Source organism: Neopelma chrysocephalum, unplaced genomic scaffold, assembly GCF_003984885.1.
Source record: "Neopelma chrysocephalum unplaced genomic scaffold, ASM398488v2 Primary Assembly neopelma1_22b, whole genome shotgun sequence".
NCBI lineage: Eukaryota > Metazoa > Chordata > Aves > Passeriformes > Pipridae > Neopelma > Neopelma chrysocephalum.
This window is the reverse complement of record NW_020897690.1, coordinates 29,556,435-29,583,032: the sequence shown is the minus strand read 5'-3', so window position 1 is coordinate 29,583,032 and position 26,598 is coordinate 29,556,435. Positions and strand designations below refer to the sequence as shown.

The following is a 26,598-nucleotide window of genomic DNA, read 5'->3' as shown; positions in this document are numbered from 1 at the left end:
TACATCAACTAACTCCTCTGCCCACAGTTAGCCCTCCAGACTTCCCAGATGAGAAAGATGCCACGTGATATCACATGTGATGCAAGAGATTGTTAGCTAGTGCTGACATTTAGAGATAATAGACAGCAATGGACCATGCAAGCAGCTTTCAAATAAGTCTTCCAGAGATATTTCTGCTACTGTGTTATTGCAGTCCTAGATCATGCTGTTAATATGGGAGGGGCACGAACACCATCATTGGACTGTAAGACATTCATCATCTGAAGAAGTTTGTAAAAATATCCAGTCTGCTGCTTCTAGCCTCTCTCACCAGCTTTCATGGCTCTGACATCCCTTTCCATCCCCTTCAGCTGAAAGAACACTTTATGAGATTTTCTTCCCCCATTTCTCAAGAGCAGGTTCTTGAGTTTTCCTAAAGGCTCTGATGATCACAGGTGACATACCCAAGGGCTCAGTGTAACCTTCGAGCCATTATTCTACAGATTCTTTGATCTACTCCAAGCCAAGGGGTGATGCAATATAATCCAAAGCTGTCAGAAAAAAACAGGAGATGTTTCTAGATGCCCACCTGCTGCCTCAGTGTCTCCAGCTAATCAAATCCTACAGTGTTTTAGAGTGGCCTGGCTGTGAAGACTGCTTCTGGCCTGACATGACTGCAACCAAGGAAAACTGATTCAGGCTCTCCATAGCTCTTCAAAGAGCACATCATCCTGCAGGCTTTGATCACCAAATGGGGTCATCCATCTAATGAGAATGACATGTCCTAATTAAAGGACACATTGTTCCTTCAAGCTGACCAGTGAGTCAGTTATCTGGGAAAATATTTATGGGATGGCAAGCTCAAACATCTTACTGGGCTCTATTGCCAAGCAGAGACTCAAACATGATTTCCCTCTCCCCTATTATTATCTTAAGACATCCCTGAAACAATAAGCTAAACAATTGAAAGTTTCTAGGATGCACACACTGAAATTTGTTTGCAAGTGCCTCCTCCATAGTCCCAGAGAAGAAATCTCACCCTGGTCATGTGCCACTGAACAATGGGAAACTATGACCTTCACATGGTGTGGAGCTCCATTTCCCACGAAGGAAGGTGAAAACCTTTCTCCAATCATTTCCATTCCCCAGCTTTGGCCAGGGAGATACTTTCTTCTGGGTCATCTTCAGCAAGCCAATCTCTCGCTTCAAGCAAAATAACTTGCTTCATGAACCACATCTTTGCTTACACACTCAAAAACCACACACACATCATAAACCAACAGAAATTTGCCTGGCTGTAAGAAAAGGCAGTACATACCTACAGCCCTTCTGCTTTTTCTGCCCAATAGCAGAAAACTAATATATTTGCACAATAAAAAATATAAACAATATAGTAAATGTTTATAAAACTACTCAGAAATAGGTATTAGCCACAAAGAAGAACACATAAACAACCCCTTTTTGTTTCAACGTTTGGTTTTAGATCGTAATCCCTTCAGTCAGAACTAGGTTTACATGACGGGCTGTAAAGTATTTTGCTTGAAACTCAGTCCTTTGGCTTCCATTCTCAGTTCAAGTAAAAACTTTATTTCTGACCCATTGGCCATTTTCTAACCAGCCACTTTCAAATTTTAAGCCTGGGGGTACTGTTAGCCAGTAGGCAGACTTGTTTACCTCCTCATACATCTGACATTAGGCTGACCTGAATTTTACAAGCTGGGAACTATTATGTCACCATGTATAATTAAACCTAAATATACAATTTAAGAAAGAAAACAAGATGTAATGTGGAAAGAATTACCAGTGGGTCAAGTTCAGGTGGTAAATCAGGACGTGAATGGTACTGCTTACTGCACCCTGCTTTGAAATACAACCTGCATGCCCTGCATTCTGCATAATACAAGAGCTGGGGGTTTTTTAATAAAAAAAAAAAAAGGAAAAAAAGGGGGGAAAAGTAATTTATTGGTAGCTCTTCCACCGAGAATGAAGTTTGTACATATTTTAGTGAAAGACCCAGCGGACCCGCAAACCCACAGACCTCGACAATATTGATCAGCATGATCCCACAGTAGCTCCGCGGGGCACGAAAGCCCCGCTGCCGGGGGCGGGGAGCGGCGCCTCCCGGACTACAGCTCCCGAAGGGCTGCGGGCGCCCAGGGCCAGCGGCCTCGCTTCCTGCGCGGGCCTCGGGAGCCGATGGAGCCGACGGACGGCGCCGAGGAGGAGGCGCTGGTGCGGTGCCCCGTGTGCTTGCGGGAGCTGCCAGGCGCGCACATCAACTCGCACCTGGACCGCTGCTTGCAGGCCGAGGAGGCCGCGGCCGAGCCCCCCAGCAAGCGGCCGCGCCTCGCCACCGCCCCGCCGGGCAGCCGGGCCGAGGGGGGGCCGGAGGAGGCCCGCCCGGCCGAGGGCCCCCCTGTCTTCTCCCTCTTCCAGAAGGGCCGCGGCGGGCAGAGCCCGGGGGCCGGCGGCAGGAGGAGCGGAGCGGGGCAGGACGAGGCCGCCGTGCAGCCGGGGGATGGATGCTCAGCGGCGCTGCTCGGGGCCAGCCTGGCGCAGAAGCTGGAGGGGAAACCCCTGGCCGAGCTGTTGCGGCCGGACACGCTGGGGGATTACGTGGGGCAGGAGCGGGTCCTGGGGGCGCAGACCCTGCTACGGTCCCTCCTGGAGTCCCACGAAATCCCCTCCCTCATCCTCTGGGGACCGCCGGGCTGCGGCAAGGTGAGTGCGTGCGGTGGGCGTCCTGCCGCAGGCTCACAGCGTGGAGATTCATCTCCTGCGCTTTTTCACTCTTGAGGCAGATGAACTTAAAGGATGAGCGGGACCCGTTTCTTTTTGAACTCGCTCTTTTTTGTCTTACCGTTTCTTATGTTGGCCCCTTTTCCACTAGTTTTCACTTAAGATTACAAAAACACAACCTGCCTCCTGAATAAAATAGAAGTTGTTCACCCCCACCAGTCCCATTCCCTGCATCTTGACGTTTGGTTGCACTGGCCCCTCTTGGTTTAAGATAATATTTTGTAAACTCCAAACCCATTGCCTAAAACATAAGCTGTGTTTTAGTCAATGATTGAGAAGCTTAAAAACAGCAACAACACAGAATCTGTAAATATGTCTAGGAAACAATGTGAGACACAAGCAGATTAATACAGCGGTTTGCGAGTGCTGGATTTGCTTTAGCCTACAAATTCCAGCCCCTGAGAGAAGGCAGCTCTGCTGTGGAAGGGAGGTAGCCTAATGTCCACCTTTAAACACTCTGAAACTGTTTTTTGCAGGATCTGACTGCTACAGCTTCTCATTTTGCCTCCTTTAAGATAACAGGGGCAGACCGTGGATAATCCCAAAAGGCCCTGTAATTACAACACAGCAGTAGTGAGGGAAGGACCAAAGGAATGCCTCAAGTGTGATCAGGAGAGACCACTCTTAAGATCTTGCCTTCCTTTTTGTCCTTGTATTTCAGATTTGGGTGTGGGGTGGCAGGGCAAGCAAAATAGATAGTTATCTCTGTCAATCTGATGTGTGCATAGCATTAAGTTTTGCATGTTATGTGTATAGGTGTCTTGGCTCTGTGGAGAGTATGTGTGAGAAATCTGGGATAGGAAAAATAAGGAATTAATTCTTAGCAGAGAAGTTAAGGACAGAGCAGCAGTATGCTTGAAAATAAAAGGAGACTTGATATGTATAGTACTTGAATAATAATGCCAGTTAATCACAGTTAATAAGCCACAAGTATGAGAACTATTGATAGATGAGTACTGTTAGCAATGATACAACAGGTTGTTTAGACTAGGTAACATACACCCGAAAAGAACCAACTGGTGAACTTAAATAATTGTAATTTCCTTTAAAATAACAAGGTAATAGCAGAAAGCAAGAGCTCAGAAAAAATGGGGTAAAGAGGGCTGTTTCTAAAGGTAATGAGGGGAGGTGAATTGACCAAAGTAAGATGGCCAGAGAGAGAAGTGGAATTAAATTCTTTAACAAATAGGAATCCTCCTTGCTGAATGAGTAATGCATCCAGGGGCTTGCTTCTATATTTATTTGTACTCTTCTGCCTTTTGTTTTGTGTTACTCGTGTCAACAGCATGTGCTTGCTCTTTCTCGAAGCCCTCTTTCTTCTGGAAAAAAAGATCTCTTACAAATGCAGTGGTAGCACAGCAAAGGCTCCGTACAGTCTCTGAAAACTGGCACTGAATTCAGGGGCCTTCAGGTTGTGATTTGATGAATACCCCTGGTTTTGGCCATGGACATGCTTTTTCATGAGCTTGTGACAGCTTAACAGTTGTGTTTCAGTACTAAGACTGCCTTTGAATGTGTGATCTGTTTTATGCCTGTAATATTGCAGCTTTCACTCTCCTTTCTTATGACCCATCTTCTTCACCCATATGCTTTATGCAGAATTATATTTAGTAAGCTTGCTTCTCACAGAGTTTAAATTCTACTGCTTATCAGTCAGCTGACATGCATCAATTCTGTGCCTTTTGACCCATCAAGGAACAGTTCCACAATTTATCTGTTACTTTTTCACTCTCAAAGTATTTTAATTGTTGGGTAACTCATCTACTTTCTAGGTTACTCCTTCTGAGCAAAGTTTTGAGTCTACGTGCTTTCAGCTACCTCCTGATGGAACATCCATTACTGGCTGAACCAGAAATTCCTACGGCAAAAACTTGAACTTTTTCCTTCACCCATGGTTATCAGTATTTCTAGGATGGTGCCAGAGTATAGTTTCATCTCAGGCCTTCTTCCCCATAAATCATATTCTCTGTCTCAGGCAAATATCTGAAAGTTCCATCCTTTTTTTAAGGATATTTTTTATTAAATTCCTCTCCTTACAGATGTAACATGCAAGCAAAGTAGTCCCCTAAAAGATGGGAAAAGAAGTCTGTGGTTGCCTGCCTGTCCCATTCACTTACTATTTGGGTTCTATGTATATAACATCTAAGAAAACATTTAATGAGAAAGTAACGTAGTGCTTGAAACTTGAAAGAAGCTGTGAGGGAGAAGTAACTATTCTCACTACCTCAAGACCTGGTTGGACTGATAATCAAAAGCTTCTTCCATTAAGTACAGTGTTTTTCAGAAGGAAAAATCATAAGAAATAACTGCATGTTTTGTAGCTTCATATGTAACAAGGCCACATGCTAAGCTCTGCCCATCAAAGAGCTAAAATAGGAGCATAATTAGATATGTTGGTCTAAATTCAGAAGTGCTGTGTAAGATAGTCATACACTTCTTAAACCTCTTCATGCTCTTGCTACCCATGGAATCCGATTATTGCAGCCCATCTATGCCTTCTTCCATTTCTACAGCCAAATGCCGTGCTAACTGATACTTTTGCAAAGGGTAGAGCAGGACTAACTAAAAAAAATAAAATAACTGGAGATGGAATAAATCATCAGGGCCAAATTTCAAATCAATCTGTGTATTATTTTTCAGTTTGGACCGTTATGAGAAGTAGTAGTTCAACAGACTTTTCTAAGCAAGAAGAAAATAATTTTGCCTGTTAAAGTGCTACAACTGCAGTATTTCGCATCGTAGGTCATGAGTACTTTTGGAGAATTTTAATCATGAAAGCTTAGGTACTGGAGTAAAAATACAATGCTTTGTAACTGCTTTGCCCAAGTCAACTTTGGCCTCAGCTGCATTTGAATATTCAAGAAAGCACCCTCAAAGCTGAAAAGACAAAATTGGCGTACTTCTGTTATGATCATTTCTCATGAGTTTCCATCTGTATTGAGTCCTCTTCCTTTAAGGGAGCATGATCTTTGAATTTGTCATCCTAATTTCTTAGGAAGCCAAGGTGCTCTGGGTGAAGAGGCTTTGATTCTTACTTTTGTCACTCCTAAGTGTTGAACACGAGAACCTATTTTCTGCTTTTAAGAAGTTGACCACACACATGCCAGAAGAAACACTGCCTAAAAGAGATGCCGTGGTTATTAACTTAGGAACAGTTAGCTTGTTCGTCCTGACTATGCAAATTTTTTAAAGCCTGTATCAATCCTAATGTAATCTGAGTAAGCTGTACTGTGATTTATGGCACCTTAATGCAGGGATTTAGATTTTTGCTTGTCTGCCATTGGGACACCAATTTTAGTAAAGAGTTAGCAAGGGGACACGGCGTAACTTGAGCACTGAATAATTTTGCGGCCACAGATGCAGTTTAACCTTATAAACCTGAACATTCTGTATTTAAATACAGTAAACATTCCCTCTTATGTGTGTTGTTTAACAAGAAAAAACTTGATAGCAAGTGGCATGAACCCACTCCCTACAAAAGATAAGACTTTTTTTTTGCTCCCTGCATATTTATCATCCCTTCCCTCCAGTGCTTTCTGTTTTACTAATTCAAGTGGTTACCTAAATGGCTGTTTGATTACTTGAGTGTATTTCATCTTCTCTTATTCATACAGCTTGGGGCCTGATTTGAACCATTTGAAGTAAGAGTTCTTTTGATTGATTACCATGAAATTTTTAACTGAAAATGCATGATGTCTTTTGCAGTAGCATACACTGAAAGTCCAGAACAACTCTGAAAAATGGATTTGTCTTTGCAGTTGCCTGGGAGAAGTCTTCTAATACAGTGCGCTTGTTTTTGCTTATGCCAATCTAAATCAGGAATAACTTAGGATAACTCTCTAGGTAGGGAAATCTGGAGGAGAAAACACAATTGTATTCATGAAAAAAGTTGGAATATAAGGAGACAAATCTGGATGCAGCAAATGGAGGCAACAGCTCCATTTCAGTAAACATTATGCAATGACCTTGCATCTGTTTATGCTTGCTTGGGCTTGGATTCTGGAAGTGCTGTAAACCACATGTTGTGGCTCTTGTTCAGTGACACTTACTCCTCCAGTAGTATCTCAGTGGGCTATTTGGGGTGTGAGGAACCAAACAAGATGGGTAAGAATAGCATCTGCCCTTATATAAATGCCAACTGCTGCTACTTTTGATTGTGTTTATCTGTATAGACAGTGTCCCCAGGCCATGTTCATCTGCTATCCTGCCAGTTTCCTTTAGACACACAGCCAGAATTATCTCCTGTGACGCAGCGTGGTAGCTTGGGGCAGCTCAGCAGTATTGGGTAGGACAGACCCCAGCTTTCTGAGCTGCGTGCCAGGGAATTGTTCCCCTTTTTGGCATTCAAGAATGCTGGAAGTGTTGGTGTCTCCCTCAAGGCAGTGAAACAAAGTATGGCCTTTCCTGACTGCTTTTCAATGACAATATGGCCCTGCTGCTAGCAAAGGGAGGGTTCAGGGAGAGGAGAGGCCATTGATGGCAACACCTTGTAAACAAAGGTATGGAAATCCTGGCCAGAATAAAGGGGGAGGAAAAAATACCAAGAAAGTCATGGTCAAACAGCCACAAAGAAAAATCAGGATGCTAGTTTTGTCATCCCTGTCCCAAACATAATTCACACAGTGGTTTGCTCTGGAACAAACCAGCAAAGTCACTTGTTGGAGAGACTTACGTGCCAGCTAGATTACCCCTGCTCAGGAATAATCCATGCTGCACTGCAGTCTAAACACTAGTACCAATCTGTTCCAGACTGCTTTGGTCACTGAAACGTGGCCTGGCAGAGCAAAGCATCTATGTTGGAGGGACCCATCCAGCTGGAAGGAGAGCTCTTGCACCAGTGTGCTCCTGCAACATGTAGTGTGAATGTCAACTCCTTATGAAAAGGGCTGTGAAGTTGGAACAGAAAGGCTATGAGCATTTCTCCATGCCTTGCAGGAGCTCTCTGGCATGAAAGCTGATGACAGGATAGATGTGATTGAGAGATCATGTGTTTTCTGTGCCTGACATCTACAACGGTTGTTTCACTAAATTTATGCAATGTAAGAATGGTTAAGGGAAGTCTCCATGAGCAGACAACCTTAGGGAAATCCCTAAATAAGATCTACCTGGTCTCCACAAAAGTTTGGAATGATCTTAGGTTTCACAGTCAACTTCTTAACTCAATATATGATCTGACCATATATTCTGATCTTTTCCCATTTTTTTTCAGTTCCACTTTTTGAAGAGAGCTAGGCAGTATCACTTTTCATTCCTGTAAGGGGCCTTGGTGAGCTAACACAATGGGCATATTTTAATGGCCTGGTACAGGGGTGCAAAAATCAAACGACTACCTTAATTCTAAGAACATAATGTTAGTCACTGAACATCAGCATCGATACAACTGGCTTAAAACTTGCGTTTTACTGTTTTCTTCCATGGGTTTGAAGCTGCATTGACTAGTGACAGTGCAGACAGTAGGGGAATACTTAAAGAGAGTTGCCCAGTCACGGAAACTTGTGGGTATACAGAAAATTCTTGTCTCCTAGTACAAACAACCAGCTAACCAAACAGCAAATTGGATTGACTTTTCTGCTGTGACAGTGAGAGGTGTGTGGAGTCAAGCATGCTTTACGGGTTGCTTTTGTTTCATCCCTAACTTGTATCAAAGCCTGGAAGAACTGGTAGCATAGTTGGTTTAGAGTGAGCTTGTTTGGCTATTTTTGTGTTTGGTTGCTGGGTTTTTTATGGTTGCAGCCCGTGGGAGAGGATATTCCTTTTTGGGCTGACACAAAGCAATGTACAGGGCAGTAAAGGAGGGCTTCAGCGGTTAAGTGTTTGTTCTGTGTGTAGTGGGTCTGGAAATAAATGACCACAGGCTGAAGTTGAAAGTGTTATTGATTGGTGAGTAATGGTTCAGGAGTTTCTTGGTGAATATGTTTCTGTGTTTCAGAACAGCTCCTTATGATGGCACTGCTTTAGCTTGTCTAAACAGGTAAGTCAGAAAGGTCTCACAATTTTTGGCATAAAACTTGAGATGATAGGTGTGAGCTTGGATAGTTTGGTGTGATAATAGAACCGAGAATGATTTCTGGAAGGGGCAAGGACTGTGAGCTTTGTAAGGTGTAATTTTTAGTGAAGTTAGCAACAGGTTAGTTTGCAGAATCACTCCTATTCTTAATTTGTGGGAAACAATATTTCTGCTCCTCCCCATAAGGAAAGAACACAAGCTAATTAAGAAAAATCTATATAATAAAAGGAGCAGATTATCAATTTGTTTAGATTTCCTCTTCCTGCTTGTTATGCAATTCTGATATAGATGTATTATTAATTCATATTAAATTGCAATGTCAGTGTTACTATTTTAAAAGACTTGTTTTCTAATGCAACAGCCAAACTTCAAAATTATTTTAGATGGTGAAGGATATTCAGTGTGTTTTCTTCTGCCTTATTTCATATCAGATTTCTAATTTTCTTCTTATCCCTTAAATGCATTGCCTCTGAATTTAGTGAGGGGAAACTATGGGTCTAGCATATGAGTTATAGTTGTTCTGTGCTAGTGCCTTCATGCTTAAGCAACCCTGCTTAAGTTAAGTCTCCACTAGGTTATGTGTTCTCTTAGGTTGTAACCTGAAGTAACAGAGGCAGAAAACAGTGTGGAATGTTACTGGCTTTTCCTTGAGATGGTGGGAGAAGCAGCAGCATAAAAAATCTGAACTCATAGGAAATAATAGCCTTTCAGAGGCGGGGAGAGTTTGATCTGTATGTGATAGGCAGTTAGACTTGCTAAGTGATTAATTGTGCAAAACAGAAGAAAGGGACTGTGAACATGCCTGTCGATATCAAACACTGCTTTTGAGAGGCAATGTATGTTATTCTTATTACAACCTTTGGTGACCCCAAACTTGGCAGAGCAGGAGGGGTGCGTGCTGGCTGAGAGCTGTGCAGCAGTTTTCAAGTAGATTCTTGGTCTAATAGTAACTTTCAAACAAATCTCTTTGTATTTCATTTTCCTAAATTGGTGTTAGAAGTATGGACTCCTGCATGTGTGTAAAACAAATTCGTGGCAGCTTTTGTTGTAAACAACAAAACTCTCTGAATGACAGCCAGGGTACATTGTGAGCTACCAGTCCAAGTGGAGCTACAAGAAGAATAGCCATTTGACTTATTTTTCATTTTTCTTCCTCCTCTCACCACTACCACTTTTAGAGAAGGAAGAGGTACATTTTTCCTTTTTCATCCTCAGCTTTGATGTATTGGGGGTTTTCCATGCTTTGAGAGATTTTTAAGGCATGGGTATATCCTCTGAAGGTACATTCTGAATCAAGGCCCTTTTGTAAGGAAACACAAACTTTGGTTTTAATTTGGTAGCTTAATTTCAAAGATAGTTTCCTTTTGTTTTGAGGGGAGGATATTTGGTTGGTTGATTTGTTTTCCAGATCTTCCTGATTTCTGTAGGCTTTGCTGCAAACACTTTCTAAGTGTCTTTCAAGTCTTGTCTTGTGTAGTGATACAAGTTAGGGAGGAGCTGGTTGCTTGAGCTCCAGGGAATGAGGGAAGATCTAACATGGAATACGAGTCTTGTATCAGGACCTGAAATGACACCACTTCTGAAAACAATCAGGAAGCCCTTACTAAAACTAAAGCAAGAATAAATAGTGATACATCCTCCTCCTTAGCCTCTGCTTTTCCATCTTGGGCTGATTGCCATTTCTGAGACAAGGAGATCCATTAAAGAGACAGAGCAGTGCTGCAACAGCACTGGTAGCCAAGTGGTGGGTGGTTGTTTCTATAGCCTCCCTGCAAGAGGATCAGGTTGACAGCACCTGCTGCTTTACCCTCAGCACTTGGAACATCTTCTGAGGTGGTTTTGCCAGCACCTGTCCCACTCCTCATCTTTTGAGGCTCTCCTGTCTTCATTTTCCTCAGGCTCCTTTAATAGAAGAGTGTGCTTGATGGAAGAATCACCTGTTTTCTCTAGCAGTACTTTCAAATAGAGATACACTCTGCTTGGGACATGCAGATACACCCACCTTTACTAAGGATTGTGAAGGAAAGTCTGAAAATCATGCCTGTGATGTTTTCAGGTGTAATAAATCTACCCAGGAGGTTGCTGGAGATTGCTTCTGTGCTTTGGTAGGCTTTGTGAAATTCTATATAAATAAATTCTGATTTGAAGAGGTTGTTCATAAGGAAAGAAAAACAACATAGCTGCTCACTAAAAACAGCCAACAGCTTGTTCAGTCAGCTGTCTTTTACTTCCCTGGGCCAGCATTTGATTACTGTTGACTATTTAGGTTTAAGAGTTACATTTTCTTAAGCACATATATAATTTTTCAGTACTAACATTCCCATGATTTTGTAGAAACTCCTGTCTGATTAATTTCATTTTCATATGTATTGGAAATAGAAAAGGGTTTAATTAACAACATTGTAGGTTATGTTTTTGTGTGCACTTTTGGTCTATACAATATAAGAAAGACATTAAGCTATTAGAGAATATCCAAAGGAGAGCAACAAAGATGGTGAAGGGCCTTGAAGGGAAGCCGTATGAGGAGTGGCTGAGGTCACTTGGTCTGTTCAGCCTGGAGAAGAGGAGACTGAGGGGAGACCTCATTGCAGTCTACAACTTCCTCATGAGAGGAAGAAGAGGGTCAGGCACTGATCTCTTCTCTGTGGTGACCAGTGACAGGACCCAAGGAAATGGCCTGAATTTGTGTCAGGGGAGGTTTAGGTTGGATATTAGAGAAAGGTTCTTCACTCAGAGGGTGGTTGGGCACCGGAACAGGCTCCCCAGGGAAGTGATCACAGCACCAAATCTGCCAGAGTTCAAGAAGCCTTTGGATGATACCCTCATATGGTGTGACTCTTGGGGCTGGTCCTGTGCAGGGCTAAGGGTTGGACCTGATGATCCTTGTGGGTCCCGTCCAACTCAGCATATTCTGTGAATCTGTGAAATGTGGTTGCACTGTAAACTCTGCTGCAGGTGTCTTGGGACAGTCCAGCTCTTTAGCTATTAACATACTTTACAAAATAACTGCACAGTAAATTGCAGTCAGCCTGTCTTCTGTGACAGATATGTATTTGGCAAAGAGTTCTTCTTCCATGATAAAGGAGACAGCTGTCATTGCTGGCCTTTTCAGTATTGAGACTCACTGGGTCTGGTACGTAAAAGTGCAGGCATTAGAAATGCAGCAGAGGAATTGGCAACTACCTCTAGCAGGAAGTTTAGAAGTCTTCCATGTGCTAGAATAACATGGACTAAAATGGCTTACTGTATAAACTGTCAACACTGTCCCCGTGTCCAAAATATATAGGTTTGCTCTTTACATATTTTCTTCAAATAGGTACTTTCTGTGTCCAAAACGATTTTTTACAAAGCTTTCTCCTGTTACTGTTTCAGACTACACTGGCACACATCATAGCCAACAACAGCAAAAAGAATGGCACAAGGTTTGTGACACTGTCAGCCACAAGTGCCAAGACAAATGATGTTCGAGATGTCATCAGCCAAGCCCAGAATGAAAGAAGGCTCTTCAAGAGAAAAACTATCCTCTTTATTGACGAGATCCATCGTTTCAATAAATCTCAGCAGGTATTGTACTACACCGCTTTTTGAAAAAAGCTTTTGTCAGCACTTCTGTAAAATTTCCTACTTTGCCTTAAGATGATACCTTCCTTTGGGCTTTTGATTTCAATGTTAATGTTTTTAGTAGGTGAATTAGGAAGAAACATAAAAATTAAATTCCTTAACTTACTTCCAACCAGAGTTTAATTATTGTGATTCAAAGATTTAAATGAAAGGCTGAGTTATAGTTGACTTATATGCGAGTCCTTATATGATGTTTTTCTGAAATTTTATTTCTGCCAAGTCATGTTAGTAGTGTTTGCTGCACACATCTTCATTTCAGCCTCCACCTCATGGTAGCATTCTGTATTACCTTTAAAAAGGTCTGGAATGTGAATGTGCCAAGGGTATGTATTTTAATGTTGTCCCCTCTACTCTGTGAAAAAAAGTAAGGCATGGCATGGTGCTTTGGGATAACACTGCAGCCATCACTTGAGTATTTTTTTTCTTTTGCCTTTTCTAGTTATAAAGTTTCTTTAGTTGTAACATGGAAAGCTTGAATGCTGCACTACAGGTTATAGTTTTTATATTGAACTGTACTGCAATCTTCCTGTAGTTTTTTGAGCCATCCTATAGAATTATGTAGGCAATTGTAGCCCCACAGGTTGGTTCATAGCGTAGCCTCACTATTCATAATACTTGATAAGGCAATTTCATGATTTCTTATGTTGCCAAGCAATAAACCAAATCCATATAAATAAACTAAAAATTTGCAGATTTTTTTACCCTGTTTTCATTGGGTAAGGTCATTCTCATTCCAACCATTTGTTATTAAGGTGAACAGCCTGTAGCATGTTGGGTGCATGAAATTAAATCATTTACATATCTGCACAGATGAACTGCCTTGTCAGTGTGGTTATTTGTCATATCAACAGGGAACCCAAAGACTCACAAGATGCAAAAAAATGACAGCCTACTCACCTGGGATGTTTCAGGTTGTCGTTGATCGAGATCAGCTTTTTCTGCTTCCCTCCCATCCTCAGGACACTTTCCTTCCTCACGTTGAGTGCGGGACAGTGACCCTGATAGGAGCGACCACAGAAAACCCTTCCTTCCAAGTCAACGCCGCTCTTCTGAGCCGGTGCCGGGTGATCGTCCTGGAGAAGCTCTCGGTGGAAGCAATGGAGGCAATTCTGATGCGGGCCGTCAGGTCCTTAGGGGTCCAGGTTTTGGGCCAGGGTGACCAGCACAGCAGCTCTGCAACTGGCAGCAGCAGCGAGAGCTCAGAGTGAGTACTTTATGGGCTGCAGGGTGTTAACGCGCACGGCCCGAGGAGTTGACTGCCTGCCAGGGAGAGAATGAAGCAGTTGGGGGGTGGGAAGAGAAACCCTAGCCACTTCTGATAGTAAAGAAAAGAAGTGGCAGCATATGGCAGGGGCGGGGGTGACAGGAGAGAGAGAATTCAAAGCATTGGCTCTCTCCATCCAAAACATAATCTTACCGTCTGGATTAGGAGAGAATTTTATGCTTGGATCTGTAGCTCCTGACTCACCCTCACAGGATATTTAAATCCATTCTGCTGCTGAGGATTTGCTGTGGAAGTCTGTAACTGGGTCTTTGTCATGTCCTAATGTGTATTACTTCTTGTTACTGGTTGTAAAAGCATCATGTTACCGTTCAGTAGTGGACCAAGTATCCCCTCTTAATTAATTTGAAAGTGCCTGACAAAAGTTCATTGTTTTCTGAGAATTTTTTTTTTAATAAGATCAGGGAGGATGCTGCTGCTCCTGTTCTTTAATTGCAGGATTTGTGCTGTGCTATATTTTATGGTATCCTTTGAGGAGAGGAGGCTGTTGCTGTGAGATGTTAAGAGACTTCATTTTTCTCTGCTCCTTAATGTCCAGGCCAGATAGAGTCACATTAAATACTTGAGAAAATTTTGGAAAAAAACAAGGTCCGGATTTGTCCATAAGGGATGTTATCTGCCTTCTGAAATGGAAGGCTGGCAAATAAGAATAATGCTTGGTACTGTGGTATTCACATGTAGGCTCTTACACTTCCTTCATGTTGGTTCTTGGCTACACTACTAGTAATTTACAGTGCATTGACATGGTGGTGATTGGCAGGCAGTCTGTATGAAATAAATGAGAGGGAATCCGCTTGAACTTTATCACAGAATGTAAGCACTAAGAATCGCCAATCTGAATGCTGAGGTCAGGGCTGTAAGGAAAGGTATTTCTTTTTTGGTTTTAGATTACCCTGCCTCATAGTTTACTCATTTGTTGCTTTTACATGTTGTAGTAATGTGAATTTTAGAAGAGAAGGGAGTACTGCATGTCAACCTTAATGTAATGGCACAGCTGTGGTTGTGGCTACACCCTGACTGGGGTTCAGAGACTTTCTTTGCTACACAGGATTAAAGTACAAGGCATAGTTTCAGCTGCAGTTGTTTGGGTTTTGCTAGACTCTGTATCTGTAACCTTCCAATAGCTATGGGTGATTTAAACAGCATAGTGTAGTGCTTCATCAAACTGAAAGAAGTCTGGCAGGCATGCAGTCAGACTAGCACAGTTTCAGTAATCTCTCCATGAGGAGAGAGGGCCACACTCCGATGGATAACGTGGGAGTCAAGCATTTGAAAATAAAAATAGGGTTTTGAATTGAGGAGAGTTTGTTGCAGTTGTGTGTCAGGTCTTGTCTTTTCTGACACTATCTGGTTCTGGTCCACAGAGGCTACGTAGAGTTGCTGATGGCTTAGGTTTTTTATAATCCATCCTGTCCCTTACTGTGGTTCTGGTTTTGGCCGCCTCATTAATTCCATCTTCTTACTTCACTGTTAATACCGTTTCTGCTCCTTCATTTCTTCTCCAGCTACTACTGCGCAGGAGCAGTTGTCTCATACCTTTTGACCACCCTGCTTCTATGAAGCAGGGCTGTCATTAAATGCGGGAAGGTAACTGTTCATGATGTCTTGAGGAATAAATTAAAGTCATCAGTTACAATTGATTTGGTTGTTAACTGTGCTCACGTTTGTTCCAGAGTTAGAAAACGAGCTGTAAGGCAATGTGTCCCCAAATGGTGGGGTATGCCCGCTTTGAAAATGCTGCAGAGATAAGCCAGAAGGCACAAGATATGTGTACATTGAATTTTGGACTCCATTTCCCATGTGAGTCCCTTTTTCCAGGCCACAGTATGAGAATGTGCTGCTTGGCCTCAGTTTTTCAAATGGTTTTGGTATCACATCACTTGTCTGACATGACAGCTTACCTAAAAATGAGATTTTGAAGAAGAGCATAATTCTTTGTGGTCTCTCCTACTACCTTGAGGAATAAGGTGAGGGGTGAATCTTCCTTAGTCTCTACAGGCATCTTCTGTGCTCAAAAAGAATGCAGCCATCACTTTGTGATTCAATGGTTTCATCATCTGCACTCCACAAGGAAAATGTGCTCTACCCAAATTTGTTCTCTTAAATTTTCTTGGTGGATTTTTCTTATCTTTCTTCCACCATTGTTGCAGGCTTCTGATAGGGTTAGGTCACCTGGCTTCTCTTTCATTCCATTGTGGCCTTTTCTTGCTCTAAAGCTGAAACAGAACTAGCAAGAGGTATTACCTACTTTGGCATCTTTGTTGTGTCATCATGGCTCATAAAGCTTCTTTGACGGTTTTTATGTTAGTTACTGTATTTCTTTAGGATAAGATGTGCTTTGTGTTACATTTTCACCAGCATTACTGCCATCAAACTGTGCCTGTGAAGTCTGCAGTAAATCAAACTGAAAGATGGGTAACAGGAAAGGACGAAACATATTCAGGATGTAGAAAAGTAAGAAGTCAATATTGAAGATGCTTCATATTGCTACACCTTTGCTTGTACTTTCTGAAGTTTATGCTGCCTCAGTAGTAGCACAAGCTGTTCCAGGTGTACAGTAATAGTGTACACTGACACTACTACTGTGTCGGTGATGGAGGAAATCAAATTCTTTTCTTGGCTTTTTATTTTTATCATTCCAGTGCTGCCCTCAGAGTGGTAGCTGTAATTGAAGTCAGACAGTAAACTGGATAGTGGATTAATGTCTTTGAAGTTAGATAGCATAGAAGGCACTCAGCTGAGGGAAATGAAAGGATCCCCGGTTTCCTGTCGGCAAGCTCAGACACTATGCAGTTCATCTAGTTACTGGCTGTATCACAAGTTCTAACATGTTTTAAATTCACTGGCTTGTAAATCACAACATTGAAGATGGAATTCCTTTGGGTCTTCAGTGTTCAATACCCTTTTGAAAATTACTCCTTAATTGGAACATCTATCCAATTTCCTTGCAGGAAATGAGTTGCTGAGGTGAGAAGTGGATTTCGCCCTGGAAGTGGACAAGATCTTCGCTTGTAACCAGATTTTCCATACTTTCTTGTGAATATTTGTTTCAATTTCTGTAATATAAATTGCTTGTGTTGAGTAAACAGGGCACTTAGAGTCCTAGAGTGCAATTGAAGAGGCAGGAATACAACGCAGCTTTTTTTGCCAAGCTTCTAGTTAGCAGATAAATGGCAAAAGTGCCCTGAAGCCTCGACTTGGTTTGGTATAGACTGTACGTAGCTTCTTCCAAGTGTAGTACCTGCTTTTTAATACTTTCAGTGCTTCCCTTCTACTTGGCAGTCGCTGTGTGCATTGGTGGTGGATGTCAGTTTGAGGAGGCCTCAACCGCATGGTGTTCTTCTCTGCAAACAGCGGGCAAAGAACTGAGTCCTTGCAGGTGAAACCTTCTCTTCAGTATGCCCTGCCGGTGTATCTGAAGTGTTTACTCAGTGTGCCGTATATTTGGTTTTGTTCCCTGTTGATGAAGGTAATAGCAGCAGGATGTCTGTATGTAGTGCCTGCTGTTTTTTTAAAAATTGATTTTGCTTCCCTTGCTGGCTTTTTTCAATGCATATGAAAAATCTGATGCCTGTCTGTACTGCTGAGGCATGAACATTGCTCCCTGATTTCAAGGAATTTGATGCCTGAGATAATTGACTGAATAAGTCCCTGTGCTGTTGTATTCTTCTGCTTCCTCATTCAAACACCAAAATGGTGTTTGAAGCACCTGGCGAAAGTGCCACTGTATGTGTGTTAAATTTTTTTCCTAGCTTTATCAAATAGAGAAGAAATAAGAAGATGGAAAAAAGTATGATGAGATATGTGTATATAGATTTATTTTTCCCACAGGGTGTGATTCCTGCTGCCTACTCTCTGCAGCATGGGTTTTGCCCCTAGAAGACAAGTTGGCCTTCACTTGCAGTGGTGTGGATTAAGATTGCAGCTGTGCTAGCTTTTCGCTCTTATGTGTTGCCATGAGAGGACTCAAATATTAACTGTTGAAGTTTTTCCAGGACTTACAGTGCTTTTCTTTTGTGTGACAAGTGCAAAGTGGGTTTGCAAGGAGGAAGAGAAGTCAAGTAATGAAGATCAGTGGATACATGTTCCTGGAACACTTGGGGTTGTCTTTTTGTACACCACTGGTAATAACAGTAATATTTCTTTTCAGTGAATGAAGTGCAGGGCTGTTGTGAATCCCTAATTATTTGACACACAAGAGCTTCATAAGAAAGTGCCTCTCACACCAAGCTCTGTGTGCTATCCCTGCTGATACATGATTCGCAGTCCAGTTACTAGAAATGGCTCAGTTAGGCCATTACTTAATGCCATGTTTTAACTCCATTAGCTACTGTTTCCAATCAAATCAGTTGTATCCTCTGACTGGCAAACATCATAGGTGTTACCTTGTCTACTAACTAAGTTTCAGGGTTAAATCCTCAACAGTACGTCTGTGACATGTGCAGGGGTGAGCTGGTTTGTATATGCCCCAACAGTGGGGACTGTAGCCCGCTAGATGAAAACCTGGAGACAAAGCTTGAGGACTTTGTTGTTCTCCCAGAGTTTTCATAGACCCACTATGAGATCTCAGAAGATTCTTCACCTGCAGCTCCATTTCTCAGCTCTTCCCATGTTGTTCATTCAGATTGTGAGTTCGCTGGAATTTGGCCTTTTTCATGTATTTGTATAGTCCTGGCACACTTAGAATAGTAGATGGCAAGAAGAGTGACATGCATGTATTGGGATGCCATTTCTTTATAGGAAGATTTTTTTTTTATACCCCACTGACTAAAGCTGTAATATCATACAAAAAAAAGAAAAGCAGGATGCATATACTTTACAATATAAACAATCCTTCCAGTTGTTGCTTTTTAAAGAAAACAGCAGCTCCTGCTATTGGTAGTTAGTTCAAAACCATATGCTAATTACTTTATAACTCGCTGTATTCTCTCGGCTGCATTTGGATAGCTTTCTACCTTTTCATTGTTCTTCCAACAAGGAGTTTGAAATGGTGATGGAGTAAAACCTTGTGTAAAGTTCAACTGGCTGTGTCAGAATTGTGCTCTGGCAAAAACCTAACCCTAGTTTCCATTGAGTTTAATGAGGTGAGGAAAAATAAGGGGGTCAAATAGATGAGAGTTCATCCCTAGATTTTTTCATGTGCAATTTTATTTAACAGGCATTGGATCAGGAGGAAGAGGGTTGAGTCCCACGGTGTTCTCCCTGGCTCTGCAGTACTTAATCATGGCAGGATGAGTTAAGAATGAATCTTAAGCCCAGCTGCATCTCAACAAACTTTGTAAAGACACATTATCTCTAGCATAATAAGCATGGTGGGGGCTCATGGTGTGTGGTTATTCTGTTGCAGATTCCCGGTGTTCATAGAAGCCAAAGCTTTAAACACACTTGCCTACCTTTGCGACGGTGATGCAAGGACTGGACTGAATGGACTCCAGTTGGCAGTTCAGGCCAGATTAGCAGCAGGAAAGACCAGTCCTTTGAATATTACCAAAGGTGGTTCTGCAGATGGCATTCTGATAACAGAAGAGCACGTAAAGGAAGGGCTCCAGCGATCCCACATCCTGTATGACCGAGCAGGTGAGTACCTGATACGGTTTCTGAGATGCAGTGTTCTCAAGAGGTGATAGTCTCTGTAATTTCTTTTTCTTCTCCCTTTTTCATACCAGGTGCTCTAGTGAAACAGTGGTTTGCCCTAGAAACTAGTTTTCCTGTACAATGCAGTTCAGCCAGAAATTCCTTCTAAACAGGGTTTCCTCTTAGCATTTAGGAAGTGTAGGTTAGCTGAAAGACACATTTGCTGCCCTGAAAACAGTTGCATGGTGGAATTATTTGTTATTTAAGGTTATTAGAATATTGTCTTCTACGAGGATTGCAGTGTAAAGTAGGCGAAGAATTTGATGAGAACATTTTTCTTACAGGGTTAGATGTCTTCCATTGCACTTCTACTCCTTTGAAAGTCTTGAAAGTGCTCACATTCACAGCAATATGTTACATCAAAACCTGAGCAGTTAGCTTTATTTTTAGAGTTGCTTTTTAAGGTAATGAATTTTGTAGCTTGCTTAGGGCAGGTCATATAAATCTAATTACATTTAAGGCTTCCTAATGTGATAATCACTCTTGCTAAATTTATGACTTGGCAATCTTAGGCATCACAGTAGCTGGCCACTATGCCATTTTTTGTGAGAGGGTTAAAAATCAGTGAGTATTAGAGAGTAGATGAATCTCCTTGAATTAATATGTAGTTCTTCAGCAATACTTGAATGACCATCCAGGATAGTATCAAATGATTATGCCAAGCAGTATTTGAAGAACTGATTGATTTTTATTTTTTTTTTTGCCACTGTATCTAAAATGCTTAATTAACTACCACTGTTCAAAACCTGTGATGAGAGGTTTCTTGAGGTTGGTTGTAACATATGTCTGCTTGCAGCCTTCCAAGGAAATAATGATGACTCACTGTCAGGAGCAAGGCAGCTGAGCAGATACCGATAGAATGGCAGCTGAGAAGTTCAGGCTAGGCAGGGGGAGGGAGAAGAAAAATTTTATGGCGTCTGTGGCAGGAAGAGATTATGATTGGAAGGAAGTGGAAAATCTGACCGGTTTGCCAGTGTGAGTCTCTTGTGCCTTGTGTGTTTGCTGTCTCCTTGTGGCCACTGTCATGCAGAATTCTTGGCTGTGTCTTTTGCTCCCAGCCCTCCTACACCTTCTTGCTCTCTTAGAGATGGCACACAGTGCCTCTTCCTGAGGCTTGCATCCAATCTAGGTAGCAGGTGTCAGGCCCTTCTCTGTTACAGAAATCCTTGTTGTGGGTTATTGTGGGGTTTTTTGGTCATAGATTTTCAGAGAGTGGTGAAAACAATGAAAATTTAGTTTTTCTTGATTGTACACATGTCAAAGAGCCTGCCACAGATACTGTCACAGTAGCAGGTTTTCTGAGTACTTGTCTTTACAGAATTTCTCTCTTCTGTGGAGTAGTCTGCGTCTTGGTTGACCACTTTTGTCCATAGCAGAGTAAGTTGTTTGTCCTTTGTGTACAAAGGGCTTCTGAAGTGAGGCTACTATATAGAAGTTTTTTTTAATTGTAGCATGTTTTAGCTAATAAATTTTGAATCACAGTTGTGGTACTGGAATCTACAATGCTCTAAAATAAAATGCTTCAGCCTTATAAAGTGGAGAGACATGATGCTGTCTAATCATGATAGCAGCAACATACATGTTTATGTATGTTCATGTAGTGTGTTCGTGTAGAGAGCACCATATAATTGATTAGTGTTCAAAGTTGAGTAAATATGGAATTTTGATTTTACATAATTTTTTTTTTTGTTACCTTCTGCAAAATTTGCCAAATACGTGTAGTTGGGCATTCTCTTCTGTACTTTCAACAAGTAATCTAGGGAAGAAAATATTCATAATCTGGTTGTTTGGATGTTGTTCTGATAGGTGTGCAGACATGTTTAGCTGGAAGGACAAAAAACCAACTTTAATCAAAGTCTACTGCCAGCAGCCATCTTTTTTTTCAGCTTAATTTTGTTCTGCTGGACCAGAACGAGAAGTCTGTTTATCTGTGCTGTTGCTCTAGTCCTACTTTCAAGACTTTCTTCTGCCCTTTATTAATGAACAGCTAAGATAGAAAACTGTGATATGGGGACTGTGATTTTACTTTTGCCCACTACCTTCCTAAAAAGGAATGGCTTAAGAACTCCAAATATTAATTATGGACAGTGAATGACACCTTTTCCCAGTTGTCTACCAATAAGTCTCTAGATAAATTGGCATCCTAAATTAGCCTGAAAACTCTTCATGAGCACATAAAGCAATTTATGGACATATACAGACACATAAATCTTGTTGATATACATTAGACACTAGAAAATCCTCCCCTCCACAAAACCTCTTGTGTAGTATCTTGTTTCGGAAAGGTATTTGCCTTTGTGGGAACTGCATAGAGCAAATGCACTTTGATCCCAAAAACTGTTTATAGTTTTGATTTCAAGAGGTATCTGGGATGCAGAACAGCAGTGATAGATAAGCTGGTATGTGTCTGAATTGATAAGGCCAAAATCTATATGTTGGCTAACCAGAGTGAGGGACAGAGCTAATAAATAAAGGTCTACTAAAAGTTCTATTTTTTTTTTAAGCTGGTATCTCAAGTAAGATATCTATGAAATATATTTTTTTAAATGGAAACATAACACTTCTGTCCAATGTGTCACTGTATTTTGCCTTTAATTGAAACTGCATTTAATGCAGTTTTTCTGAAGAAGTCCCAAGTCTTTGTGTATAAGTATTGTCATTATGTTAATGGCTCAGTCACCAACATTAACTCTGTGAGGAAGGAGATAAAGGCAGAAGAAAACTGTTCCCTTTCTCAGCCTGCAGAATCTGAAGCCCCCTGCAGGTATATATATCTAGTCCCAACCTATCCACTGCATTCCTTCTGCCTCTTCAGCTTGTGTCTCCAAATATGACACTTTACAGTAGCCCAAACAGCATATAAAAAAGCAGTCCAGCAGAAGAATCTGGGTGAGTGCAACCTCTGGAGATATTTAAAAACCATCTTCCTTACTTTTAAGAGACTAAGAGACGCCTCTTCCAAGAGGACGATGCGAGTTCAGCTGCTTAGGTTTATTGCTACTAACTCAAGTGTCATGATGGAGCATGGACATGCTGTTTGTGTTGGCAGGAGTAATGGCTGCATACCACAGGGCTCTTTGTGTGGAGTCCTAGCAAAAATAGCTGTCTGTCAGCCTGTGTTTGCCAGCATCGCATGTGTTGAATTCTCCACAGAACTGCACTCCAGCATGAGCAGAGGTGGAGGAAGATGGACCCAGTTTCTGACCTGGGAGGTGGAGGTCTTGCTGGCTGTGAAAGGAGCAACTGCAGCACTGCGGGGATTTTGGTTTTCAAACTCATCCATGCAGCCTTTTATTTTGCAGGGCCTACAAGTGATGGTGGTGTGTTCTGATATGGCCCTTGGGCTGTAAATCCTTTTAGCCTGAGGAAAAGGAGAAATATTAACAGATGACTGTGCATGCAGCCAGTTGCCTTTATAATACATGCTTAACTGTGAGCCAAGGAATGCCAGGCACTTTAAAAAGTAAGAAGGGCAGATTACATGGAAAGTTTAACAACAATGCTGTGCCAAAATGCTCTTGCAAGTTTGATTAAAATAAATGTGTAAGAATCAAAACCAGCCGCACAGAGAAAAATTGTAAGCAGGAAGACTCTTTTTCAGTGTTTGTAATATTGAACCTCTATTTTTAAGTGTATCCTTAAAAGATCTGTGTAATAGATTTGTTTCTTCTTGGAGTCCATATCTAATCGTATATTAAACTTTAATATTAAAAAAAAAATCCCTGTAATTCATTTAGTCTTCTCACTTCTTATTTAGCAGTCTTGCATTTCAAGTATTATTTGTGTAGTTTTTTTCTTTCACCTGCTTTCAGTTTTCAGGACCCTTCCAGTAGTGCAGGTGTCCACAACTGAACTCAGGATTTCTTAGGCATTTGCCAGGGTTGTGTGCTGCAATTCTTTTCTCTCCAAATTGTGTAATGTTCCATCACTGTATATCCACAGCAACATTTCATTTCCCCCCACTCCTCCCATACAATGCATCAAACTCATGTTTGATTTACTGCACACTTTATTTTCAAGTTTTATCAATTATATGTGCTTATATTTTACTCTTTTGGCAATTAGGAGCTATTTAAATAGAGTCTTCTTCCTAACTGATTAAAATATCTGGGTTGGGTTTTTTTTTGAAGGAAAGGTCGTGAGGGTACAAAAACCAAATTGTTTGCCTTGCAATGTTTTAAAAAAACACCTTCTTTTCATTTACAGTTGCTCTGTTTTGCTTATGTAGTTAGTGGAATGATTCATGTGGCAAACCATGAAGGCATTGAAAACATTAATGAAGACTAAGCACGTATACATAAAAAGAACTTGAAAACGTTTAGAACGTGAAAAGGTTAGGTTTGCTGATCTAGTAAAATACATTCTGTTCTCTTGAATGCATTTCATGTAATTTCCTCCTAACAGCTTTGTGCACTTCTCCCCCATTCTAAATAGGAGAAGAACATTACAATTGCATCTCTGCCCTGCACAAGTCTATGAGAGGCTCAGATGAAAATGCTTCCCTTTACTGGCTTGCTCGAATGCTTGAAGGTGGTGAGGATCCGCTTTATGTGGCAAGGAGGCTGGTGAGGTTTGCAAGTGAAGATATAGGTCAGTATTTGCAATATTTCATGTTGGAATATTATGTTGAATGAAGATCTGCCAAGCTTCTGGTTTCTAAAAATTGGTTTTTGAGGAAAAAAGAAACCCAATACTGCTATATGCAAAATAGGTACAAAATACTGAAATGCCCCACATTCAACAAAAAGCTTTGTATATGCAGGCAGAGACCTACATGCAGTGTCAGGTGTCATTGTGATGATTACCTGCTGCAGAAGAAACATGTTTTTGAGGTCAGGTTTGCCAGTGTATTAATATAGATTCTTTTAAACTCTGGTGGTTGTAGATCTCCAGTAACCTTGTGCCACAGAGAGTATATTTCAGGGATGTCTGATCTTTTAATGAGTCTGGCTGGTGAATGCCTACCCTGACTTACAAACCTCACATCTGATAGCTGGCTCCCTAGTTGTAAGGCATCTTGCTTGACTTACCCAAAGTAGAAGGTGCAGCAACGCTTCTGCAACATGTATGATGGGTGAAGAGTTAGGAGATCTGGGGAAGCTATGTCTATATAGCAGTACTTTCCCATTTCTTTATCAATTCTGAAAGGTGAGAGATTCATATCTGGTCAGCTACTGCTCAGGCCACCACTGTGTGGCAGCAGATTCAATCCGTAAATTGTACCCATGACTTAGACCTTTCTTTTTGGGGAGGTGGGACAGAAGGGAGAAGGCTTATGGATGGAGGGAGTATATATTATGTCTGCTATGATATTGTACCAGAAATTCCAGCATCTGAGAAAGCAGCTTTGAAATTCGCATGGATATCTCGCAGGAGAGGAAAAATTAAAATTGAAAAAAAAAAAAGAGACGTAAACTTTAGCCTGCTTTTATCTGATCCCTTTTTGTAGGACTGGCAGATCCTCTGGCTTTAACACAAGCAGTTGCTGCTTATCAAGGCTGTCACTTTATTGGAATGCCAGAATGTGAGGTAAAGACTTCATTAATTCACTGATTTGAAAGTACTGCAAGCTGTAAAACCTGTCTGTAACTATAAAACGTAACAGATTGCAAGGACACGGCAAACTTAGTTACTTGTTCATTCAGCATGCCCCTTCTTTGACAGGAGAACATTGTAGCTCTTAAAATATGTGTTGTAGTTTAAAATAAAATTCACTGTGTATTTATTGTCAAAATATGATATGTGAACTTATATCATTTTGCTCTGTCCATTTTTTTCTCTCTCTTATAAGTAAAATAATATATTCCGAAGTAGTTATTATTTTCTAGTAGTGAAAATCAAGAAGCTGTGTTGTTTTTAAATAATAGTATTCATATTATAGAGTAGCAGGTAGAGGTCATTTTAAAAACATATCCCCTGCCATGCTATACAAACAACCTGAATAGCAGACCTTTTCCTAAGAGTCCAAAAGAAGTGATTTTTCATTTTACCTTTTCTTGTTTCCAGGTGATTCTAGCACAGTGTGTAGTGTACTTTGCCAGAGCACCAAAGTCTATAGAGGTGTACAGGGCATATGGCAATGTCAAAGAATGTCTGAGGATGCACACGGGACCTCTGCCACCTGTTCCGCTGCACCTGAGAAATGCCCCAACAAGGCTCATGAAGAACCTGGGCTATGGCAAAGGCTACAAATATAACCCCATGTACAAGGAACCTGTAGAGCAGGACTATCTACCAGAAGAGTTGAAAGGAAAAGACTTCTTTAAGGAACAAAAAACGTGATGGCTGTGCTTGGAATGAGTTTTGATTCTATTACTCATACATTTCTACTGGGAGAGAAATTCCCCTAACAGTGTCAGATGTCTTTTACTGTGGTTGAAAGGATTAAGCCAATGAACCTTTCAGATACTTCTTTATCCTTCTGGTTTTACTGCTGTTATTCTGAAGGTATTTTGTAAAGAGTTGCAGTTAGGCAATGTAGAAATACAAACATGACCTTTAACCTTATAGTGCTGTCACTCTGTGGTTCACATGGAGCAAAAATGAGAGACTTGTATTTCTGGCTCTTGCTGTGAGACAAGGAATATTACTGTGCTGCTTTTTAAAATCAGTATCGATTTCAGATTTTGAGAATGTTTATTTTCCAAAAAAATAGTAATATGTACCTTTGCTAAAATACTGTAAACAAAATATAATTGCAAAGTAATTCTTCCTCTTATGATATTCCAGAGACAAATTTTGTACAACCAATAAAGCTGTTAAAAATAGTGTCTATGCGTTTGTTTAAATACTCTTGTAACAGCAGTGTAGTATTGAAAGTTTGATATCCCTTTAATTTTATTATCCCTACTTTCCAGAGCAAGTTTAATTCATTTTGTAAGTAGAATAGTCATAAAAATAGCCAAATGATGTTAATTTTTGAAGTTTTATCACTTAAAATTTTAATTGTATGGTGACATTTTGGGAGAGTTTTTTTTTGGAGGAGATTCCTGGTAGTGAAACACGTTTGTCTGTTTCCAGTTGTGCATCAAGAATTTCATTAGCTTTAAATTGGAAAGCTGAGAGACACAAATTGACTTAGTGCTGTTATAATACAGAGTTTGGATTCCTCTTCCTACTGAAAACATAACAACATCCAAGATTGCTGTTGACTGAACATTTCAGTAATGTTGTTATTACTGATGTCAACAACATTCTTTCATTTAAGTGCTGATTATTTTTCTTCTCCTCAATCCTTAGGTGTGCAGTGGCTCAGTGTGCTGAAAAGACAGCAAGG

The 26,598-nt window shown here is 41.0% G+C and overlaps 2 protein-coding genes across 2 annotated transcripts in view; one reads left to right on the top strand and one right to left on the bottom strand.

Annotated features, from left to right (window-relative positions):
• Positions 1-13,371, bottom strand: part of MYLK4 (myosin light chain kinase family member 4) — an 81,561-nt gene extending 68,190 nt beyond the window's left edge. Inside the window, exon 1 of the mRNA XM_027682614.1 lies at positions 13,304-13,371. Within this exon, the coding sequence (XP_027538415.1) occupies positions 13,304-13,359 (56 nt within the window). The 5' untranslated portion in view covers positions 13,360-13,371. The remainder of the gene's footprint in view (positions 1-13,303) is intronic.
• On the top strand, positions 2,001-26,086 carry WRNIP1 (Werner helicase interacting protein 1). The gene is made up of 7 exons (XM_027682636.1): positions 2,001-2,700; positions 12,158-12,349; positions 13,366-13,610; positions 19,036-19,265; positions 23,757-23,912; positions 24,772-24,851; positions 25,329-26,086. The coding sequence occupies exons 1-7, from the start codon at positions 2,176-2,178 to the stop codon at positions 25,602-25,604; spliced, it is 1,704 nt and encodes a 567-aa protein (XP_027538437.1). The 5' UTR covers positions 2,001-2,175; the 3' UTR covers positions 25,605-26,086.
• The last annotated feature ends 512 nt before the right edge of the window (positions 26,087-26,598 follow it).